The 23600-nt window shown below is 57.0% G+C and overlaps 4 protein-coding genes across 4 annotated transcripts; 1 reads left to right on the forward strand and 3 right to left on the reverse strand.

Moving 5' to 3' along the window:
* Positions 1-534: 534 nt before the first annotated feature.
* BESB_008250 (uncharacterized protein) lies at positions 535-4353 on the reverse strand (the record flags this gene model as incomplete). Its single annotated transcript, XM_029359579.1, has 3 exons — positions 535-1235; positions 1680-1842; positions 2737-4353. 3 exons carry the CDS (start codon positions 4351-4353, stop codon positions 535-537), a joined length of 2481 nt encoding a protein of 826 aa, XP_029222492.1.
* Positions 4354-6654: 2301 nt separating this feature from the next.
* BESB_008260 (ATP-dependent RNA helicase) lies at positions 6655-9803 on the reverse strand (the record flags this gene model as incomplete). Its single annotated transcript, XM_029359580.1, has 3 exons — positions 6655-7506; positions 7890-8864; positions 9234-9803. The coding sequence occupies 3 exons, from the start codon at positions 9801-9803 to the stop codon at positions 6655-6657; spliced, it is 2397 nt and encodes a 798-aa protein (XP_029222493.1).
* A 2771-nt stretch (positions 9804-12574) lies between these two features.
* On the forward strand, positions 12575-16399 carry BESB_008270 (triose-phosphate isomerase TPI-II; the record flags this gene model as incomplete). Its single annotated transcript, XM_029359581.1, has 8 exons — positions 12575-13015; positions 13376-13519; positions 14045-14110; positions 14465-14540; positions 14746-14807; positions 15027-15150; positions 15592-15686; positions 16298-16399. 8 exons carry the CDS (start codon positions 12575-12577, stop codon positions 16397-16399), a joined length of 1110 nt encoding a protein of 369 aa, XP_029222494.1.
* Positions 16400-17498: 1099 nt separating this feature from the next.
* Positions 17499-22684, reverse strand: BESB_008280 (uncharacterized protein; the record flags this gene model as incomplete). The annotated part of the gene is made up of 6 exons (XM_029359582.1): positions 17499-17570; positions 17865-17940; positions 18329-18452; positions 18876-19019; positions 19650-19714; positions 19995-22684. The coding sequence occupies 6 exons, from the start codon at positions 22682-22684 to the stop codon at positions 17499-17501; spliced, it is 3171 nt and encodes a 1056-aa protein (XP_029222495.1).
* Positions 22685-23600: the final 916 nt, after the last annotated feature.

Below are 23600 nucleotides of genomic sequence, written 5' to 3' on the forward strand. Positions count from 1 at the left end.
CATGCTCGGCCCCATCAAGCCGCAAACAGCGTTCGTCAGGTGGATCCTGAAACACACCAAGGCGCGCTGCAAAAGGTAGGCGGCTCAACGGCCAAAGAGGAAAGCGTCCTTTCTCTTCGTGTCACGCCGTTGTTGAAGACAGGACTAGGAGCACCGGCAAAAAATACACGAGAACAGAGAGGGAAACACCGTATGATGCGCTCTTCCACCGAAATGAAGGGTCCGCCGGTAGGTCATAAGCTATTTCTTATCGGAACAATGGATCGGTGCAAAAACGCCAACAATTATCCAAAGCCAGAGGGATGCCAAGGAAACGTGCAACAAGCACGGTAATAGCAAAACAAAAGGATGTTTCCACCCCTTCCCCTTTTCAGTTTGCTGTCCCTTGCGGTTTCATCGCGCCCGGCTCGTCGCTTAGGGTTAATGCTACTTTTACTTGCCCGCCACCTCTCCAGGTGTTTCTCCGCGGCGCAGCGGCTCAACACCTGATGACAACTAACTGCAGCACGGACTCTGCTCGCCACTGGCTTCTTCCTAGATTCCCAGAGGAAATCCTCCGCACCATTCGATGGAACACATGCCCTCACACACGGCTTCTTCTTTCCACTTTCTCGTCGGGTCCCTTCGGATGACAACGACGCTCTTCGCTTCGCCTCGGTTGTCTTCAGTCGAATTTTCCATCTCCCGCGGTTTCCCTCCCTCTACGTCTGCTCTATGCATCGCTCTCCGCTCCGCGGTCCCCTCATCCGCTTTCGCCGTAGATCTATCGGCGGCAAAGCCTAGGCTTGCTCTTCCAGCCGGAGCGTCGTTCTGACTGTCAGTTTCACAAGCGTCCGGTACATCGATAATGACGTCAATCGCGTCGCCAAGCACACTTTTCTCTTCCGCGGTTTCCCCGCGTTTTGTCTGCCCGTCGTTCTTGTTTGCCGCTGCTCCACTCGCACCGCCTGTTGCGTCTACCGCCTCTACGGACATCAGCAACTGCGCCCGCCGGGACTGCTGAAGAGCCTGTGCGCCTCGTACGAGAGCATAGACGCATCCCCCGAAAACCACTAGCCACGAAGCGAAAGAGCAAACAGAAGTTACGACTCCCGCTGCGGAGGCGCCTGCCGCTTCTGCGGTACCAGCCGCTGCGGCCGCCGCGCCCTCCGTCGTCGCCAAAAACTCGAAAAGGAACGACGGGAGTTGAACAAATACGAGCCGCCCTATGACCAGAGCTGTTAGGGGTTTGAGCGCTGCAGGAACGGCACACGCAACCACATTGTCAGGTGACGATGCAAAAGGAAACAGGAACGGGCACGCGACACGGAGAGAGATGCGCTCAGTCTGCAACAAAACACTTAGAAGCCGCCCGGCAGCTCACCCCGTATAGTGTGCATGCACTGGGACGTACATTTTGACCTAAACTCGATATGGCATCGCCGCCCACCGTAGCTCTCACGTAACTCAACCGCGCCCGATATTCGATGTTTCATGCCATGTCCCCAAAGCCACTCGTGTCTCCTTAGTTGTGTCACCAGTCCCTCGACGGTAGACAGCAACAGGTGAAGGGAAGACACACCGGCGTGATGCAGCGACTAACACCCGTGCTGACCCCGCGCTCTGAAATTAGCAACTACTGGCAGAGAATGTCTGCCACAGCTCATAGTGTCGTTGCTATCTTCATAAAGACGACGTACCCTCGACGGCGGCAGATTCAAAATCGTGCCACGAGTAAGGTAGGACTTCTTCGAGCGCGACAACAAGGTCCTCAGCATCTTCAACAGGCACGTGGAACGTGACGCCTTCCAAGGCAGTGTGGCCGTACAAGTCGATTGAATTGCGAAGAAAAGCGACCATAGCCTAGCGAACACGCCGGGAAAGACGACCACCACATTAGCATACTCGATTACATGGCGGGATTGGGCAATTAGGAAAACAAAATCCAGAGTCTGCGTACCAGGCGTGGCATGCGGTCGTACCAGAGACAGCTCTAACACTGAGGCACTTTGCTATTCTAGAAGACACAGGATAGAGGCCAGGATACAAACGATAGCCAATTTACAGAGGATGACCAGACACGGCCACCATAATACAACAGCGCGTACTGTAGGCGTTTTTTGCCGTCACTTGCTCTAACAAAAAACACGAGCCCAGCTAGCTCGCCATAAGAAGGAACTGCTAGGTGATGCCGTCGTCAATCATACGGACCTAGAGACACAGGCAATACCGCGGCCGAGATCGTCCTACGGAGTTGTATTATTATTAAAGTGACCCTTCACCTCCTAATTACATTTGCACCTTCGGAATTCTTCCGCTGGGTCTCACCTCGAGAGACGGAAATGCCGTGCAAGCACTTGACCGTTGCATTCTGTATCTCGCCTCCGTTCCACTATTGCCCTGGTGTGTTGCAGGTATCCTACTGGAGCGGTCTCTGCTCCAAAAAGAGCCCGCAAGACGTCTGGTGCCCTCTTTCCACCACGAGCCTCCACTGGGACCCTCCCAAGCAGTCTGGGGATAACGTGATGCCGTGGTGTACCTAGAATGGGGTGTGAACGAGCGCGCTGTCAGAGCAGGAAAGAAGGTCGAGGGGAAGGCAGGGCGAGCCCCTGACTGTATCTGGAAAATTCCGTCTTCCACGCACGAGGACCCACCACCTGTGTTACTGCCAGCTGGGCTGCGTGCCGCGAGCAGTAATTTTTCCTCGGGAGAAAACGGCATCGAGAGGCGGTCAAAGAGACAAATCTGACGTCTCACCGGCTCCTCTTGTCCTGACGTACTGTGAATCGGTTCTGACAGGACCGATGAATGTGGCATGGCCTGCAGCATCTCACTTCGGTTCTTGCGCAGAGAGTCGGTACCAGAAATAGCAGACAGTTTGCATCGCTGACCGCCGGTGGCTGAACCCTTGCGGGATTCCCGTTGTGTTCTTTGCATGGTCGCCGTCCCTGTGTGACTCTCGACGCGCTCGCACGCCAACTGTTCGTGTCCCTCCTCTTTCTCGGCAGAGATACCACGAGTCGCAGAATCACATCGTTCCTCACCGTCCGTCAGCGAAGCAGCTTGAGATTCCTCAATGAGCTCAGAAGAAAGAGTTGACGCCAGCAAAGATGCATCCCCCCCAAGTACACTGGGATCGCTAATTCTAACGAGATCTAAAGATCTGCTCTCTATGCCGCCCAGACTTGCCTCTCCCATGGGATGGCTGTGATTTATCTTTCCAGTCCTATCCTCGATCGACAAGCTGCGATCACCTTCGTTGGGTGTACGCGCGTAGAGTCCCGGCGTTACGCCAACAGCCTTTGCGACCTCCGCCCTTTGCCGCGACCAAGAGGCGAATTCCACGGCATCCTCGTCGAGAATCTGCGCCAATCCGTCCTCACGCTTGTAGGGGAGAGAACACACGAACGGAGGAGAAGCACGGCTGGAGTAGTTGCTTTGTGCCTTTTGCCCAGCACACGGCGACAGAGAACCCCGAGAGTCCTGGAAAGTCCTGTTCGACACGCTGCCTTCCGCGCTAAAGAGGTCCACAAAAAACCACGAATTTTCCGTCTCGTCTAAACGGCTGCCCCCCCCTGCCAAGCCCATGGTACTGAATGGAAGCAGCTCTGCCCTGCGCTTCGTCGCAGGTTGCATATATGAAGACGAACACAAGGGGGGCGCACAGGGGGACGACAATAGCGAACAGCATCCCGTAGACGTGCCCATACGATGCCGAAACGCAGCACCAGAGCCTTTCGTATAGTATGCCGCAGCATACGGATTCCACCGGCGCCCAGTCTCTTTCCCACCTCCGCCATGGTTTCCCCCTGAATTTGAAGAAATGCCGGATGTCGTGAAAAAAGAATTACGTTCTACCGGACTCGGCACCGACACGTCATTTGAGGCGTCGTTTGTACCGAGAACATCGCGTTGACCCGGGGACGAAATCCTATGTGGAGGCGGATTGACTGCACGGAGGGAGACCAGCGGCTCTCGTGGCTGTCCTGGTTCACCCTCGTGGTCTTCTGCAAGCCTCGCTGTTTCGCCCTGAACACAAGACTCGTCGCCTGCAACGAGAGTGGGGGATATAGCTTGCGTATCGATTTCTGAAGATGCAAAATGTTGTTGAGCAGACGAAGCAGAAGCGTAAGGAGTTTCCCCTTTCGCCGAGGACAAGTTGCCACCAGACGGTGGCAGCGAACCGTTGAGCGGAACGCCGAAGAGAGGAGAGAGCAACGCTGCGGTGTTGGGCCCCGCGGTGGCAAGTGTTCCACCTCTCTCGCCTGACGCAGACGCGAGGGTTGACGTCGCTTTTGAAATTGCCTTCTGCAAATCCCGCCCGACCTGCGACAAAGCTGCAGACAAAGCGGGGCTGCTTGAAGGCGCCGCCATTTGCGGAACGAGAGAGACAACACGCTCCAGGAGCGAAAGGAGAACAGACCGAAGAGACCTCTAGGCAGGTGGCGAAAACTTGGCACACAGAAAAAAAAGAGGGGGACTGGGGACTCGCATAGAGCGAGCCAGACATCAGGGACAGAAAGCGAGGCTGGGCACACTCATGCTACTGCAGCAGCGTCGCTTGTCGGTCTCGCAGACCAGCAAGACACGAGAGAGAAAATCCAAAACGATTTAAAGTCAACCCTCATACAGAAGAAAAGACTTGCGCATCACCCCTGAAATAGGGCATCGCCCCCATGAGAAAAACTCGCAGTTGCCAGCATCCGCCAGCTGGTTGCGACTCGACTCAGCCAGCAAAGGTCGCATGGTGCTCTAATTGATGACCGCTGCGAAGGTCACCACACGTTCCAGGAGACGCGCGAATTCCAAATTGCCAGTGCTTGTCACCCAGCCCAAGGCATTACGAATTCAACAGAAGAGCCGTTCGGCTTTTCTGTTGGCGACGAGAGACGCGTGACGCGTGTGTCTGCGAAAAAGTGTCTCGCATCAAGCTAGGGCGTACGCGCGTCGTGCTCTACGTTGAGAGAAAAGCAACCACTGAAGCGTAACAGACCGCTAACGCGTCAAACCGAAACTGTCGTGTCCTACTGTACTGTTCGCAGTCTTCCGGAGCTTTCCCAGACCAGTCTCTGCGGCGTAAAGTTTCTTTCACGTAACATACATAGCATTCCTTTCATCAATGGGGCCACATCCTTCCTGCCAGTTAATTGTCACGTCTCCGCTTGCGTGAGCAAACTGGCGAATGCGTTAGCAGGTTCACGTGTAGCCGCACGCAACTTCACTGGTGACACAGACAGCTAACTTTTTTGTGCGTTCTCTGTAGTTGAAAGCCACAAGAAAATCTTGCAGGACGCCGAATACCCAGTTACGGAAACGTAAGTGGACACGGTCTCCACAGTTTCCTGTGCCAAATTGGAAGTATCACTGACAGATCCAACTCTACCACGAGAATGCAGCGCAAGAGCGTGTGCATGAGACAAATATGGTCCTCTACGGCTGATGACTGGACTCTTCTTGAGCCCCGGCCTCTGGAATGCGCTCGGTTTCTGTGGGCATTGAAAGACTAAACTGAGCAACGCGCAGGCTGATACATTGCCGCGACCGGCGGAGACATGCGCTGTAGTTTTCTATAATGGAGAAATCCAAACTGGAGACCGGCGCATCCTAGTGACCTGTATCCTACGACTACAACGGCGAGCGCCTCGTGCCGTATTTCGAAGACTGTGGCGACTCTACAGTAGTGCCGAATAAGCAGCCCTCGATGTTTTCAGTAAACCCGGGATACCACGATTGTTCGCCGTAGCATCACCGTGCGGCGCACGGTAGGCGGCTACCTGCGCCCCGTCTGACAATATGTGCCCCCTGATTGCTTTGCAGCGTCATGTCATAAAAACATTTGGCATTGAAGTCCTCACACTGCTCACACTGACCGACTTAACGTTCTGAGATATGGTAGGGCCGTCGCTGGCCTTCACCCGACAATAAACTTGTTTCCCCCCAGCACAAACTCCAGCAGCAAGCTGAGTATAGGTGTCTCGTGACACCGCGAAGTTTCCAACGTCCACTCATAAATCCCTCCGTTTCTGGTTTGGAACGTAACGAGGCAACCACATATACACGATACGAAGCAGAAGCAGGGAGACGTGCCCTGCTTGAAGCCGCACGCCTGGTGAATGCAAGAGCGACAACTCGTGCAAGCAGAATTGCAGAGGTTCGTCAAGGGAAATTATGTGGGCATATTTCGATAGCACTTTGATGGATGAATATACCCGTTGTGGCGGAATACTGCACTTCCTCACAGACATAGACACACATATATGAGAGTGATGGGCAGCATGAGGAGTATTACTGGCTACATTTCGAAGTTTCAGCGGTCAAACCCAGCATTTCAGGTGTGTGCATGTAGCACAAACCAACCTCATGGACAAGCGGGATGTGCGTCGCCAAATGTAGGAACAGCAGAAACGAGGGCGACGAATGAAACACAGAGCCACTGCTGCTTGTTATGGTCTTCTTCGCCAGAAAAAACTCTGTGTCCTTCTTCCAGAAAAAAGCAACCGTCAACACCGCCGAAGCATTCACCTTGACTCGCTGTCTACGAGCACTGGTCTGATGCGTGCGTAACACAACATTGCAAACCACGATCTGCTCAGTTAGTCGTTATTTACTCTCCTCCCCATGTGAGTTCTTTGTTTGCTCTCCCTCTAAGTATCTCGGAACGCGTGCAGCGTTGCACTACGCATTTGACGCTGGGTTTGCCCCAGTAGCTGCTTTGGGGTCTTTGACGGCGTTTCCGTTGGTCTGGGCGCCGGGTTTCTGGCCTTCCTTGTCTCGCTTCTGCCGCTCGATCAACTTGCGCAAAACTTTCTTCGCGTCACACTCAGGGAAGTCGTCAGGGTTATAGAAGTGCGGCGCGAGCTCGATCAGCCAGTCGCCGCGAACTTGCGTAATGGTTCGAATGAAGTTTTTGCTCGTGAGCACGTACTCGTGGTAGATGACCCACTCAGGTTTGTGGTCGAGGACCGTGGAGGGATGCAGCGCAACAGTTTGGTTGTCTTTCACAGTCAGGTAGTGCCCAGACCTCTGCAGGTGAGCGACTTGCATGAAGTAGCCTGCAACCAACGCCTTTCGAATGTTGGTGTAGTACTCCTTGCTCGTGTACGGCGTGCTGTTGAGGGGAATCGACAGCCGCTCCATCGTGCGCTGCAGCTGCGTGCGGACGTTCTTGGCGGAGGCCAGAGATCGCGGATTGAGGAAGTTGTCAAAACAGAACTGCCTCTCGAGATCGGGGCTGCCGCCCCCGTGCTGAATGTAGGCGTGGAAGACGTTCAGCAGCGTCAGGTGGTCGCCGTCTAGGTGAGAAAACCGCGCCTTGGCCGCGTCCGCTTCGCGGCTTCGATCCTTCGGCCGGAGAAACGTCAGGGGAACCGAAAGCATGGCGGCAATCGACAGCATCTCTTTACTGCATTCATACTTGGCGCTGTCAACGAGCGCCTTCGCCAGCTGGGGATCTAGAGGAAACTCAGCCATCGACTCTCCCTCCTGGGAAAGCTCGCCTTCGTCGTCCAGCGCCCCCAAGTAGTTCAGCTGAATAGAGGCACAGCGAACAAACCAGCAAACACAGACATATAGAGGCTCCCCGAGCAGACTGGGAGCGGCTGACGCAGGCACCGACAGCACAGAGACGCCTACGTCAGCGAACAAACGTCGCCAGCCCTGACTCCCGGCGCCGCGCGACCTCCGCACCCTTCGAGTCCGCCTTTCCACGTGGCTGACCCGCCCGCAGCACCGTGCACCGAAAGAGAAGGCTGGACGTTTCCTCCAGCGACATATACCGGTCCGCGGCCACGCTTGAATCGTCTTTTTCGTCTCTGTTTGAGAGCTACGAGACTCGTCTGGCTGCCAACAACGCGCATGCACTTTCGGTATGTCGCGGTGTTTCCTGCCTCTGCTGCTCGCTGGCGGCGCACCTGTTCCAGAGCTCTCATGAGGGTTTCGGGGGCGGGGGGGTCCATGAAATCGAAGTGGACGAGATCGTCGATTCCGAGTTTCTTGAGTGTGATGACGACGCTGCCTAAGTTGCTTCGGAGGATCTCGGGGTAGGTCTGGTCGACTAGCTCCTGTTCAAAGGCTTTCTCGGTGTAGAGCCGAAAGCACTTGCCTGGCCGCGTTCGTCCGGCACGTCCTGCGCGCTGCTGTGCGCTGGCCTTGGAGATAGGGGAGACAAGAAGCGACTCCACACGCGCGCGCGGATTGTATACTTTTTGCTTCGAGAATCCCGGGTCGATGACGTAGACGATGCCGTCGATGGTGATAGAGGTCTCTGCGATGTTGGTGCTCACCACGCACTTCCGCCCAGGCTTGCCGCCCTCGTACTTGGGTCCTGGCGCCGGCTCGAAGATGCGCTGCTGCATCGCCGGTGGCAGCGACGAGTAAAGAGGAACGACCATCAGTTCACCCGCGTCGGAGTGTCTCTGCGCCAGCTTCTCGAGCTCGCGCTTCGTCTGCTCAATCTCCTCCTCTCCGGTCAAGAAGATCAACATGTCGCCAGGCGGCTCCGAAATGTGGATCTGAATCGCCGTCCTGATGCACGCCTCCAAGTAGTCCTTCTCCGGCTGCGGAGTGTAAAAGATCTCGACAGGATGCATGCGTCCCGGCACGTTGAGAATCGGCGCGTCGTCAAAGTACTGCTGAAACTTGCGCGCGTCCAGCGTCGCACTCATCACAACCATCTTGAGCGTCGGGCGGTTTTTGCATACTTCTTTCAAAAGGCCAAACAACACGTCCGTCGCCAATGTACGCTCGTGCGCTTCATCAAGCACCACCACGCTGTAGCGCTCCAAGAGCGGATCTGCCATGGCTTCGCGCAGAAGCATACCGTCGGTCATGTACTTCAAAATCGTCTGCGGAGAACTCTTGTCTTCGAAACGAATCGTATACCCTACCTGAAAACACACAGACCCGCAGGAAAGACACCTCCAACGCTGAGCCTGCGACAGCCACGACGAGAAAAGGCGGCTCGCAACTACGCCGCACAAAACGCACAATCGTCTTGAGCGTACCGCGGACAGCTACACCACATGCAGCTCAGTAGTGCCTCTACTCGTCTGCAGACTATTTCCATAAATGTATAAACAAATATACATATATATGTACCGATATGTATAGTAGGTGGGCGTGTAGTCGTATACATTCGACTCCCCCTTTACGTTAACATACTCATATACATAAGTTTACCCTACTAAGCCATTACGTAGATAGCTAACTATGCATGCAGAGCCTGTTTCTCATTCTTGTCGGTCTTGTGTCCTTACCTCCTTCCCCAGTTCGACATCCATTTCGTCCGCGACACGCTGTGCGACACTCATGGCAGCGACTCGCCTCGGCTGCGTGCATGCGACGCATTTGCCTTCATGGAATCCAGCTTCGATGAGGAACTGCGTCATCTGGGTGGTTTTACCACTACCGGTTTCTCCAACGAGAATGACTGTGCGGTTGCGCTTGACAAGCTTCAAGAAGTTCTTCTTGGCGTTCCAGGCCGGGAGCTTCTTCCTGCCCTCCAGGATCTTGTGATACCTCTGCGAGTAGGGCGCGCCAGTGTACGGGTTGATGCCTTCAGGCACTTCGCCATTCGGGCCCCAGAAACCCACGGGCACAGAGGCCCCGGCCGGGGCCCCTGGAGCGGCGGAGAACCCCGAGACGGCTGCAGCGTTGCCATCGTAGGAAAAGTTTGACGGTCTCGTCAACCCCTGCTCAGAGACAGTCGGAGCGTCGGAGAAACCTGTGCGCCGCCGGGAGCAGTCTCCACGAGGGTCCTCATCAAAGCCTGTAGCGCCGAGCGCGCGTTTGGACCCCAAGTCCAGCTTAGGGGCTGGCGCGTTCATCGTTTCGCGGCTGTAGGAAGAGTGACGTGTGAAAGAGTCGGCGCGGCGAGAGCGCCCCGACCAAAGTCTACGAACGCGCGCGAAAGTCGCGCAGCCGAGAAGGCGGAGCGGCCGCAGAAAGTGCAGGGGAAAGACGCTGGCTCAGCGCTGAGAACAGCAGTGGGGGTGAATGTCTCGCCCACGCGATGTCCGAACGGCGCAGGCGCGAGAGACTGGCGACGAACCGAGGCGGCGAAGCAGCGGCGCGCGATGCGACGTCGCGAGACGGGCAAGTGAGAAACAGGCAGAGTAGAAAGGCAGACGTGCAAGGCGGGATGACAAACGAAAATACGCAGTGTGCGGTTCTCAACGAGGAGAGCCTTTGTAAAAAGAAAACGACACTGGAAAGCAATACGGGAAAAACCTCGGGGCGCGCAGCATTGGACAGCGGCGCCAGCACATGTACACCGGCTATGGGAAGAGGAAGAAACGAACGAGGGCGAAAAAAAATCGGGAATTATGACAGAGAGCATGGAGCGGAACGAGAACAAATAAGGGGCTCTTCAGTCTCTCGGGGCCACGGAATATCTGCTAGATCCTCCGATGGGAAATCGCGCCCTCCACAAGTTCGGCGGCAGCAGCAACGCTCTCTGGAGAGTTCAGCCACGCGGCAATTGAGAAGATGCGTGGCTTCTTTCCTCTGCCTTCTCTGAGGAAAAAGTCTGCGACAGCCGCCTCGGTTCCTTTTCCCCTCTTCTCTCGAGTTCCTCGATGTCCACGCATGCATGCGATTGAAGACGAGCGCGCCCTCGCGCCTTCCGCGGTTGATGTTGCGGCAGCGCCCTTCTGCGCCGGCATAGCGCGCAGGCCGCGTCCTCCTCCGCCTCCGGAGAACTGGTCAACTTGCGTTCCATCTTTGTCTTCTTCCGCACGGTACACAGGGGGAACGAGTCCCAGACTGCACGGACATATGCCGGGGAGGCAGTCAGGTTGGTAAAGAGAGAAAAAGAGGTCGATGGGATGATCGCGTGGCGCTTCGGGTCGTCGCGAGCAGCGTGTAGAGCAGCAGCAGCCCGCTGCCAACACGTACGCACTCGCCACGCATTGCTCTAGACCGCGCTTCCATAGAGTCCACAGAGCCTGGCAACCAGGGATCTCGGTCACTTCACGACGGGGCGGGGGACTCTGCTGCAGGGGCTTTTTGGCTACGACCTCGTGGGGGCGGGGAGGGCGCCGTGGCTGTTCAAAGGCCTGCCTAGCGCCAACTCAGTTGCCGGCACTTTGGGGTGCCCTAAGTGCTGGGGTGCAGTCAGAACACAGCTTTTGGGTGTATATGTTGTACTCTCTAGTCACGCAAACGCCGACTGCACATCCTTTCCGTCATTGAGCCTTCAATCACCAACAGATGCTGCTTTCTGCTGTGCGCCCCTCTGGCTCAGAATTCGCGAGTCTGAATTTCGCCCGTTAGCTGTCCAGTACGAAAGAACGCTGCGCGTCTAGCCTCGCTTGAACAGGAAGATACTGCCTCTACTTTATTTTCTGGCGAATATATACTACGAGTTTGACCACTGGTTACCAAGGAAATGGTAACTGCTGGAGTGGCTAGAGGCACATCACACTGCCCTGCGCACCAGCGCCGGACGAGAATGCGAAAAGAGTAGGTTTCTGCTCCTCTGCAAACCTAGTCCCACAACGCACAAAAGCCCAGATAGTCAGGTCCCGGGATCTCTCCATATCACGTGATGGTTCTGAAGTGCTTCGCGATGGACGGATTGGTACAGTCTTCTGCGGTGGATCTGGCATTTGCGGTGACCTGAACCGCAGGAGGTGGTTCAGAACGGAGTCTCAGAGGACCACACCTCTCAGCGCGTCGTGATGAGTGGCGCGTCCACTGCTTGGCGGCTGTGAAAAGCATTCATGGATTCTTTGTCATCACCGCTAGTTTCGAGAGCCCAACTCTTGTGGTATATCTGCTTTACGCCATTCTTTGCCCAGCTCTGCAGCTTTGCGTCCAGTTCTTGATCGCTCGCATGGCAAGCACTGACCCTGACACCCAGGTGGGCATCGACTCTCTGAATTTTGTGCTTTTCCCTCCCTCAGTGCACTGCCATGAGCTTTCTGCAGAGACGGCCAAATTTTCCTCTGAATGGGATAAGGGAAGAGCCACGACTCGCGTAGACTCCTGCAGTCCCAAAATGGCGACTCGCAGCCCGGCGTCGGGTGCGCATGGCATCCGAAGCCTGGTGGTGGGAGGCATCCACAACAAGGGGCTTGCGCCGTTGTCTCGCGGAGAGTCTCTTAATTCGCCGATGACTCATCCGCAGCAAACGCTGCCGCTCTCTCCCGGAGCATCTAACAGATCGGTTTCTCTCGTTTACTTGTTTGTTGCGCAAAGCGAACTTCTCTTTGCCTGCAAAGACTACCGGTCATGTTTTCCTGCGCCCTGGCAACGCCGGCAGAGTCACCGTTGTCTCGTGTTCTGTCTCCTGTCCTGCGAAGGAGGCCTCGGCACGAACTTTGTTTGCCCAGAGTCTGCTCTCGCCGCTAACATTCACTCATATCCGTGTTTTTCATTTCACGCGTTTGCATGATTATTGTTTCCGTGTGTTCCTTCTTTTCCCCCTCCTGCTTCACAAGACAGCACAGGACAGGAGAAAGCGGACCTTCGCTCGGCGACCTGTGCTGACTTCGTTTCCGCTGTGTCTGCGGAAGCTGTCCGAACGCAAAGCAATAGATGCACACCATCGAACGGCTCCTGAATTTCGTTCTCTCCTCTTGTTTCCATACACACAATGGTTCCAGCTTGTTCCTCGTCTCGGTGGGGCTCCACTTTGTGGACTCTCTCTGTCTGGATTTTCGTGTCCCTCGCACCCGTCTCGCGCAGTGTCGGCCCGGTCACAGTTCCGACTCTGGTGGAGGCGTTTCGTGCGTTTGCCCCGTCCTCCTCCTCGCTCGTTTCGAATATCTCCCACGCCACCGAACCTCGCTCGACAGCGCGTTCTTCTGGTTCGCCGCAGGCAACCGTTGTGCGCATGACGAGGTGTATAAATTCCTCCCCCGCGCGCGGCCGCGGCCGTTTGCAGAATCGCGTGCTCGATAGCTCAGAGTCGTCCCTGTGGGCTGCTCGCCGAGGCTTCGTTGGTGGAAACTGGAAGTGCAACGGCACAACAGAGAAGACCGCAGAAATTGTCGACATGCTGAATTCATCCGCAGTCTCCCTTCACCAAGTAGAAGTACGTACAGCACACACGCGGCGCGCTTCGCCAGGAAACGGCACTCTTGACTGTAGACGACTTCCGTCGTATCTGTGCCGATGGCATCTACGGGGGCGCACGAATGAGTGCGTGAAATCGCGAAATGCCCTATATGTACGCCTGGACTTCGTTACGTAGTTGCGCGAGGCCTTGAGAGTTTCGCTCAGGGTGAGTTGCGCGCGCGCGGCGCTTCCTTTCTTCATCTCCCTCCTACATAGGAAGTGGCTTTTTTTGCCCTGACGTTGTCGAGGTATCATTTAGCCGCTGATGTGCTTTTTGCCCTGTCTCAAGGTTCGCCGAAATCCATTTTCTCTTCTTTGAGCTTGTGCCTGTCCTCAGGTGGTTGTCGCGCCTCCCAGCCTTTTCATTTCGCAAGTCCAAGAAACTCTGAAAAACCCTGGGGTGCAAGTCGCCGCTCAGGATTCTTCCACGCAACAAGGTTATGGCGCCTTCACCGGAGAGTTGTCGCCGAAGATGATCAAGGTGCGAGAGATCCAGCTATATGCGGCCGCGCAGAAACACATGCATGCTCGCATCAGACTTACGCGTGTATTGATGTGCTGACGAACCCGTAGCGCATTCTGCGCACGGGGTGGTGACGCGCGAGGCCAGTGCCAAGTCACCCTATCTACTGGCAACGCTCAATAACTGCGTTATGCTTGATCTGCCAATCGTGAGCGGGTCCTGCAGCGCCCATCCTGCATTCAAGTGCGTCTGTCTGATACGTTTTGAGAATCGTGAGTATCGCGTTTGCGCGTTGGAATAAAACTCCAGTCCGCGCGAGGCGAGGAACGTGGATCAGCCTCATTGGCAGGCCTGCGCCTCTTTGAGGCTTTCACGGGGGCTGGGCGTGGGAGTGAAGCTCGTTCTGTGATGTGTCCCCTGACTCTGCTTGCTGTCGCGAGAGGAGAGATAAAGCGTGCGTGCGCACATGGAAATCAGGGCGGCGCTCGCGCCTCACCCGCGTTCTAGGGCTGTCTGTGTGTGGTCGTCCGGTAATTGCCGCAGGAGAAAAACGTTCCGTGGGTGGTGCTCGGCCACAGCGAGCGCCGCGCAGGCTTTGGCGGCCAGCCGGTGAGTGGCGCTGTCTGCGTGGGAGGCACGGAAGCCGCCACGAAGCCAATGATGGCGCTACGTAGACACGGGACAGAGTCCCCGGCGCGAGGACCAACATAGCCCTGCAGTGTGTGCGCCTCAGAGTCTTCCAGCTTCCAAGCAAACATGATTACCGTGATATTGAAATCCAACACTTTTAGCTGTTCCGTGCCCCACCCTCGAACCAGCGAAGGGCCTCACAGAGAGCAGCGACAGAGAGGATGTTGCGTCAGCCTCCGCAGGGGGGGGGGGGGGGAATGGAGGGCTGTCGCCACAGGTGTGCCTCTGAAGCAACGACGCTCAAGCGCCTGTCGGGCTGCGTGTGTGTGCCAGGGGGAGTCAAACGAGGTTGTGGCGAGGAAGGTTCGAGCTGCGCTGGACGAAGGCCTCAAAGTCATTCTGTGTGTGGGTAAGTCCTTACGCATCCAAGCGTCCATAGATGTCTCAGAGATCCGCGTGCACTCTCGCGACGGCCGGAGAGCTAACCTCTTTGATGCGATTCGCGACGGGGAATGTAGCCCACAACCCGGAGACACTCGGGCCAGCACGTGCGTCCGCGTTCGTTTCAGATTCAGTTTGCATGGTGCCTACCGTGTGGCATCCGGTTCCTGCAGGCGAGACGCTAGAGCAGCGTGAGAGCGGCGCGACGCAGAATGTTCTGAGCGAGCAGCTCGAGGTGAGATAAGCGCACGGAGGCCACATAGAACCGGCTACCTTGTCGGCGGGGTCTAGGCGGCTATGCTCGCGTGGCTCTCGCGTCGCTGGCTGGGCGACGTGTTTTCTTTCGGCTCCTTCAAGTTCCCTCGTGTCACTACAGGGGCCGTGCGTAGCGCTGGGTCTCACGCCTGAAGGCACCTGCACGGGCTGCTTTTGATTCGCGTCTTCGATTCGGCAGGCCGTGCGAAAGGTGATGCCGAACGACACGGAGTGGCAGTCAATCGTCATCGCCTATGAGCCCGTGTGGGCCATCGGGACCGGCAAGACCGCCACCCCGGCCTTGGCGCAAGACACGCATCGGGGTGAGAAGCCTTGAGAGCCGCGCCTGCTCTCCGGCAGACTCCGGAGTTGGCTGTGCTCGCGGAGCTCGTTCAGATTCCACGCTGCAGTGCACTGATTCACGGCCACGCGTGTGATGAGTGTCTTCTGGTTTCATCGGTCTGTGTGGCCGGTGCTCCGCGTTCGGGTTCCTATTGGCAGGCAAGGAGCACGAGGCCCCGGTTTTCAGCGGGCGTCCCCTTTTGAAAGTGCGTTAACAGTGCACCTGTTTTTACTTCATATCCCGACAACAAGTGTGCAATTTGATACATGTAATGTCTATATCGATGAGTGTATTAATATATATATATATATGTATCCGCGCGGGCGCGGGCCGCTTCATCGTCGCCGCGCAGAGAGTTTTCGGGTTGTTCCCTCGCAGTTGGAGTCAAGTGCCGTCGGCTGCGTGGCGTGCATGTTTTCAGATATTCGTCGCTGGCTAGCTAGATCGGTGTCTCCGGAGGTGGCTGAGAAGGTCCGCCTGATCTACGGCGGATCTGTCAAGGGAGGCAACGCCAAGGTAGGTTTCGCCGTTAAGAGACAGGGCCTCACGGTCGCAGATTGGGCCAGCGACATTGTCTGCTACATGCTTTTTTGCAACGCCAGACAGGGAGGTAGAAAAGCGCGGGCGTTGACCGGCGCGTTGTCGTCAGTGTCAAGGTGTCCGTGGTTCGTGTATGCAAATTCTCGAAAGAAACACTGCGTTGTCCTTAGCGTGACTGCATGCTCTTGGTATCCACCCGACATGCCGCGAGTGCCCTATTCATACTGGCGTCTCACCACGTAGCTCACCGAAGCCACTAAAATATATATATACGTATATGTATGTACTTCTGTATACACTGGTAGATGTCTGCCTGTCTGCCTGCGGCTAGGCGCACCTGAACATAGGCCAGGCAACGGGGTTCGTTAGGTTTCGGTGCCGCTACGTATGCGACGTACTTGACGGGCTGGCGTGATACATGTATGTAGCGTGGTGCTGTCCCCACAAGCGAGTGTCAGCGTCCACGCTACTGAATGTGTTGGTGTAGGTATTGCCAGCATATCTGTGTGAGACCGGTGCATCTCTACCTGGCAGTGCTTCCCCTCAGGGTGAGAGTCGTTCCGTGTGTTTTTGCAATTGCGTGCCAGGAGCTCTTTGCTGGAGAGGACGTCGACGGCTTCCTTGTCGGCGGCGCGTCTCTGACCGGCGATTTCAGCACTATCATCGACGCTGCGAAAACAGACCTTTGAGTGTACACCTCTCCGCCGGCCAAGTGTTTCTACATGTATATTGGTAGAAAACTCTTGTTTCCCTATTCTAGTTCTTATAGATTGTCTGGAGATGCAAGAAGTCACGTGGCGTAAAGGGCAGACGGAAACGTCAGGACACTGAGACGAGGGAGCCTCGGGCCTCCGTCCAGCACATTCTCTGTCCTGCTGCCATGGGGCAGTGGTGCGTGTGCATGCAATGCAGCAACGGCCTTCGGGTTGTCTTACCGTGCTGGGGGGGAGTGCGCCTGTCGAGAGGAGTGGCGGTATGACCTAGTCCCACTCGGCCCAAAACGCTGCCTCTTGCGTTCGTTCAGTGCGTGCGACAGTTCAGATATGTGATGTAGGACACCACGCCGTCGGCATGGCTACCGCCCGCTGAATGAGCGATTTCATACTCTGGGGTGTGCGGCAGTGTGAGTTCGCGAACTCTTTCCGCCTCTGCTGCAAACGCGCGTGTATCCTCCCCGTCTCCCCCCCGCTGTTCGGCGCCACGTCTTTCGTTTGATGGTTTCCCGTATGTGTTTGTTTCTCTCCCCAGTTCCCTCACTAGTCTCCATGCGAGTACGCAGGGAGCGAAACTGGCCTTTCTGCGTGCGACTTTCGGACCAGCGCGCCAACTCAGTCGTGCCTTCCTCCTCGTGATTATTGGAGTCTCGTTGCCTGTCTCCCTACCGGCGCAAGTGTGTGCCGTGGTCTTGAAGCATACGCGGACGCCAAACAAACGTCCAACTAAGACGATGTCGTTTTCGCCATTTGTCTATCTTCGCTGTATCGTGTACGACTCCCTCTCCGGCGTCTCCCTCGCAGGTATAGCACCAGAGCCTTTCAGCAAGCCGAATCGCGTCTGGGCTTTACGGGGAGGCAGTTGAGGCGGGCGTGCGCCCCTCCGTGTCAAGCGCATACTCTCTCGCAGACCCACTATGTCGCCAGGGAAAGGGCGTGTTCCGTGGAGCCAGAGGACGCCAAGAGCCGGATGATGTTGCAGACTAGGCTAGGAAAGGTTTTGCTTTCACAAACAAAACACGATTTAGGTGGTAGACAGTCAGGCGCGTGCAATGTCGCGGGGAATGCTGCCTAATCACCGCTGCTCGACGGCACCGTGGGCAGGCCCCTTAGCGAGCTCGTGAGGGACACCGAGGGCCTTCAGGACCTGCGCACAAAGAACACGAAAACAAAAAATCCATTCATTAGGCCACTCTGTGGGGCGCCTCCATATTCCTCGCTTCCAGAAAATGACATTTCGTGTAGGCATCCAGTTCCGCTGTACAGGCTCAGAACAGACGACCGTTACGCGCTATGCATCGTTGCCACGTCGCTGGCCTAAACCGTGTAGACATCTCAGCTTCGAATGTGATGCACATACATGCGTAGAGCTCCAGCCGGTGCCCGCCGCCTTTTTCTTCAGTATGTGACGCTCAAACTGCGCCGATGCGCCCCCCCTCACCTCCGTCAGTCTAGTTCTTTGCGTCGCGCTGAGGCTCGCGGACTCCTGCGCCAGATTTCCTGCACCCGTTGCGCAGCTGCACACATGTTAGCTTGTCACTGCAAGTGTCTTCGCACATAAAAGCTCGCATCCATCGACAACTTGCCTCGGCGCGGCGGCCCCTCGCACGCAGGAATTCTTTCCAAGCGGATCAGCGCCCGCGTCCGCGCCCCGCAGACTATACTCGACAGCTGTGAGTGGGCACGTGTCGCTGGACGATTGAATGCACACGCTTCCGGAATGGCTTATCTTTCACGGCGAATCATTCAATTAGGTAATCGGGCATGGACGCTGCTACACCTCAGGCGCCCTCTCTACAGGCGCTAGCGCTGGCCACGGGCATGCATGCATGGAATGGAACAGGGGCGCTCTCACTCCCCTTGCACTCAAAAGAAGCCTTTTATCGTGCCAAATGCCGCCTCGACCTGACGAGGAGGCCGCGCAGTTCGGATGCCTTACCTCCTAGAGTGTGCAGCAGCTCTGTCCGACGACAAAGGTCTTCTGAAGGAGGGAAACCAAACATGAGCAGCGCTGCCGATGGGCGGGTACCTAGGCATCCCAACCCGAAACGCCCGCGTACACCAAAACGAGCCACACGCCGCGGCCGTTGTTGGCAATCGGAAGTTTGAAGCACAAACACGAGATCGGCCGACTCCAGCGAAGAGAACAAAAAAAACTTAGACATGAGACGAGCAGAGCGAAGGCCAAACAGAAAAGTCTGAAAGGCCAAAGACCCAAGTCGCTGAATCAAGAGTGATCGGGAAAGGCGGAGAGAAACAATGCAAAGCGTGGGCATAATTCAATTCACGTCCACAAGAAACAGAAACGGGGCTAAACAAGGCTGCGCGTGATGGGAAGAATGGCCTGAATATACGGTCTATCTGTCTCTGCGCGTCGTCGTCCTCTCCCGTAGCACGGCGCCGGCGCTTGGCCTTTGTCAAAATTCATCTGAGCTTCTGGCGCTGATCTTACCGCGGTCCCTCGCCACTTCCAGCACCTGTAACGCATCGTGGAGGAGGACTGGACGGCCCAGACGCTCTTCATTCCAGAAGAAAGGCAATCCAGGCCGTCGCTCCCCCCAGGGGGACGCGTGGCGCTGAGTCGTCGGCGAGGCTCCTGCGCGATCACCAAAAAGCGCAGGCAGGTTACAGTTTGGGTTCGACAGCCTAGAGAACTCAAGAAGACTACAGTCAAATTACATAAGGGAGACAGACAGTGCACGCGTCACGCGTGCCCCTCGTGGCCTTCGATTTTGCATCAGATTACATTCCCGCGCAGCAGCGGCCGGGGAACATGAGCAGAGGTTCCACATCGAAAAGGCTACAGCCAGTGGAGGCCTCGCGTAACCGAGCCAAAGCAACAGGATGGCAAAAATGCTAAAAACACAAACTGGCTACGTATGAGACACTCGAGCACAGCATGATCGCCGCACCAGTGAAGACGACGCGGCGGTCGTGCACATGGCAAGGACGCGGCGGCGCCACACGCCAGAAGCAGAGGCGAATGATATGAACCGCTGCACAGCGAATGGGACGGCAGAGTCTTCGAGTCCCGCAGGGTGTCCAGTTCTACACAACGGACCAGGCTCAGAGACGCAGGAAACTTGCTGCATTCGCAGGGGCGACATGATATCGGCTCCAGAAGCTCCGATAGAACTGAGATGTATACCGCTGGTCATCCGCGAAACCAGAGTAGATGTAGGTATGTACACTGTCGCCAGAATACATAGAATGCACAGCCACTTACGACCAAGTTCGCGCTCCATCACATCGACCAGCGCCTCAGCTGTCCAGGCGTCGAGAGCGCCCAACCTGCGGATACCACCAAGCGCAGGCCACAAAATCGTCACTCTAGTATTCGAGAGAGATTGGGCGCGAGGCATTCCTTTCGAAACTACGCGACAAGCGGCGGCGACTTGATACACAGCCTACGAGAGCGCGGTCGGCGACGGACAGGTGCCTACTCCGTCACTGCGATGTTGCAGAGACGCCTTCAGAAACGTGAGCGGCAAACTGTTAGTTCCACCAGCAGGCTGCGTCCGCGCCCCTGAACACCCAGAACTGAGACGCACAAGAACGCCTGCGAACTCACCGCTGAAGCCCTGAGAACAGGGCGGCCGCCTCGGCGCCAGTTATCCACCCCAACAGCGTCGGTAGAGCCTCTGCAAAGCCCCTATGAAACGCGACACTGCATTCGCCTCCGGGGGCCCACGGCCATCCATTTTCATCTCGCGCGTCACGTTCGCTTTCCTTTTCGACCTGTGCAACCCATCCTCTCCTTCCGCATGCTTCCTGCTCCCTCCTGCTTTCGCTGAGTTCCCTTCGCGCTGGTTTGGTTTCTCCGGATGGATATCCTCGTTGACGCCCGACGGAGCCCGGCGTCACACTACCCTCTCGCCGAGCCACTTCTTCGCGGAGTGCGGACAGTGTCTCGTTTTGCACTGCTCCCGTGACCCCCTCGAAGGGCGACGAAACGCCGCGGCAATTCTTCGGGAGCAGTCGAAGCCTCCTGAGCGCCGCGAGGTACACGCAGCAGAACGCAGCCGCTGCCGCCTCTTCTTGCGGAGAGAAAAGCGAGGCGCAGAAGGGAGACCCGTAGGGGTTCGATGTGCGCACGCTAGAATCCGTCGGTTCCCGCTTCCTGTCTTCACTCGCTTCTCCCCTCATCAGATCCAGCCGCGAGTAATAAGGACGACTCAGCGCTTCCGGCTGCAGCGAAAGAAGAGAGGAAAACAGCGGCGACGCAGCGCGCGACAGAGTCGCCAAGCCCATCAAACCCGAAGCGGAAACAGCAGGCGACCGGCTACTGTCATGTGAAGCAGGAGATCGGTGGCATTGGATCTGAAGGAGCCTCCGAACGAGGGGCTCAAGGGAACAACACAGCAAGAGGAGATTCCTGTCTTGACTCGCCTCGCGGTCGGAAGTTGCCCTATCCGGCGAGTCTCCGGTGGCTGCACTGAACCGGATGCTCCCGAGCGGAGCCAGCGACGAGGGTGATGCGGAAGATGAACAAGCAGCAATAGGCTGCTCGCGCAGCGGATGAGTCGAGAGGAGACTTTCCTCGAGGAGGAGGCGGCCGTAGGTCGCGAGGGCGGCCGCATGCGTGGGCGAGAGAGACATGCAAATACGAGAAGACAGGAACTGCTGAAGAAACGTGCCGGCGTCGAGAGGAAAGGCAGGACGTAAGGCCAAGTGCGCATACACCACTGCACAAATGCCTCGGCCGCCCAGCTGCCGGTTGGCGCTGGAGGGGTTTCGCGCGTCAGTGGTGTCCTCCTCGGCGGTGCCTCCGCTGGCGGTGTCTCCGTTCCCGCTCTCTCTTACACCTCCATCTCTGCGTCCGTTCCCGCTGCGCTGCGCCTCCTCCGTCGGAGTTGCCGCACAGTGCGGCCCCCCAAGGGCAAGACCGATGCGGTTGAGAAGCGGAAGGTGGCGCACGTCGAGGACAGCGGCCGCACGGAGAATGACCGCGAGGGCGGTCGCAGGCAGCCCGGTGACATGGCGCTCCAGCTGCTGCATTGCGCGGTACGCAGCAGAGCGAACACGATCCCCGAAGGGCGGCGCCGGTGATGCTGTCGAGGAGGCGAACGGCGCGGGAGACGAAGCTGAAGAAGAGGCATCGTGAAGCGGCGACGACGCGTCTGCTGAGTTTGCCGGCGTGGACAGGAGATGCGGCGGGAGTCTGCACAGAGCATCTAGGATGACGACGTGTTCTGTGGGCGTCACGCTGCCCTCAATTTCCTCCAGTCTGTCTAGCAAGGCTACCCACAGCGTCGTCTCCTCCTCCCGATTCAGGTCTTTCAACTCCCCCCACACTCGAACTACCTCTAGCGCTGCATCTGCTTGCGTCGCCTTGTCCTGTCTCTGTTTGTTTTTACAAGCGGCATCTGCCCGCGCAGGCGACCGCTCGTCACCACGGCCACCGGGAGGAGCGTTTGAAGTGTGACCCGGCCTCTCAGGGTTCGACTCCGCACTGTTTCGCGACGATTGAGCAGGCGACGGTGACACGGAGGATGAGCAATTCGGGCGCATAGGGCGCGCCTGTGTCTCCGTTGCCCTCGCTCGTAGGACAGCAGAGACCGCAGCCGCTTGCGCCGATGCCGACGCGTCCAAGGACAGCTGGTGAAGCGCGAGAGCGAGGTTTGCGTGACTTAAGCGAGAGGCGCGCCGCACCAGAGCGGCTCGAGTAGAGATGCGCTCACTCTGCCTTCGCAGCCGGTCGCGTCCAACGGTGGAGGGGAGGAACCGCAAGACGAACGGCGGCGCCTGGAGCGCTTCGGGTTCTGAAGAAGAGACCGGCGGCGCAGACTCAAGAGGAGGCGTGGCTGACGAAGTCGAGTCACTCGACGATGCCATGAGAGAGCGGGCGATGTCGGGAAAAACGGCGCGCTTGCTCCTGTGCGTAGGGGAGGCTGTTCCGTACAACCGGCTACAGAGGGGAGGATGCGGAGAGGAAGCGGCAGATGGCGGGCAGGGGGAGACGGAGGCACACAGTGGAACGGAAGAGGCCCGAGGCGAAGTAGCCGGGGCAGACGAAGCAGGAGGAAGCGATATTGTGGCCGTGGAGTCGCACGAGTATGATGGCACAGAAGACGCCCGGAATCTTAGCACGGAGTGAACGTGGGAGTGCTTCTCGAATAGGCAAATCGGCGACAGATTCGTCGCTGAAGACAGAAAGCATGAGGGGCGACAGCTGCCGACGTCGTTTGGCAGGAGCGCCTGCACTTGCTCTTCAAAGGCGCCGAGCCTCGACGCAACAGGGCACCTTCTTCCCCCTCGCATCGGGCGTGAGCGGAAAACGTGTGAGTGTCGGCGACGCACGCTGGGCTCTCTGGCAGCAGTCAGCGTCTGCCCGGGCCGCAGGCCGCCGAGGCGGGCGGCGGAGCAGCGCAGCAGCATGTTCACGAATGAACACTTAGATGACGCGCAAGAGCAAGAGAGTTCCAGGGCCGTGTGGGAGGCAGTATATGTCTGAGAAAGAGGAGAGTTCCAGGGCCGTGTGGGAAGCAGTGTATGTCTGAGAAAGAGGAGAGTTCCAGGGCCGTGTGGGAGGCAGTATATGTCTGAGAAAGAGGAGAGTTCCAGGGCCGTGTGGGAAGCAGTGTATGTCTGAGAAAGAGGAGAGTTCCAGGGCCGTGTGGGAGGCAGTATATGTCTGAGAAAGAGGGGGGTTGGGCGGAGCGTGTGAGGCGGCAACGGGCGATTGAAAACAACGAGTCGGGTGAGATGGTCGCACATCAACGAGGTCTCAGCGAAACAGACGGCGGAGAACGAGGGGAAGCTGAAGACGCTTCAGATCAGCAACGAAGAGAAGGAAGCCAGGAAACAGAAAAACTACAACTGCGGCACGGCAGCTCAAAGGAGAAAAAATCGTGCATCGGTGTATTGGCTCAACTGCGGTGACTGCGACCCGCCAGAGACTACTTGGCCGGCGGAGAGGCACACTGAAGATACAAGTGGTTCCCCGACTTCATAACTGCGTTTCTCAGCAGACGATGACTGTTTCATACACTAATAAGCATGCACATAAAACCTACAGGTCACTGAGCTGTTGCGAGAGGAGAGGCACCGGAAAAAACAGACGTAGAGACAAAACAGTTCGTTCTGTCTCGACCCTCGATTTCGTAAAACGCAGAGTCGCGCGCATGCTGCCACCAGCATTGAAGGCACGCATTGACTGGCCTCGGAGAAGTACCAG

The sequence above is a fragment of the Besnoitia besnoiti genome, chromosome I (genome assembly GCF_002563875.1).
Source record: "Besnoitia besnoiti strain Bb-Ger1 chromosome I, whole genome shotgun sequence".
Classification (NCBI taxonomy): Eukaryota; Apicomplexa; class Conoidasida; order Eucoccidiorida; family Sarcocystidae; genus Besnoitia; species Besnoitia besnoiti.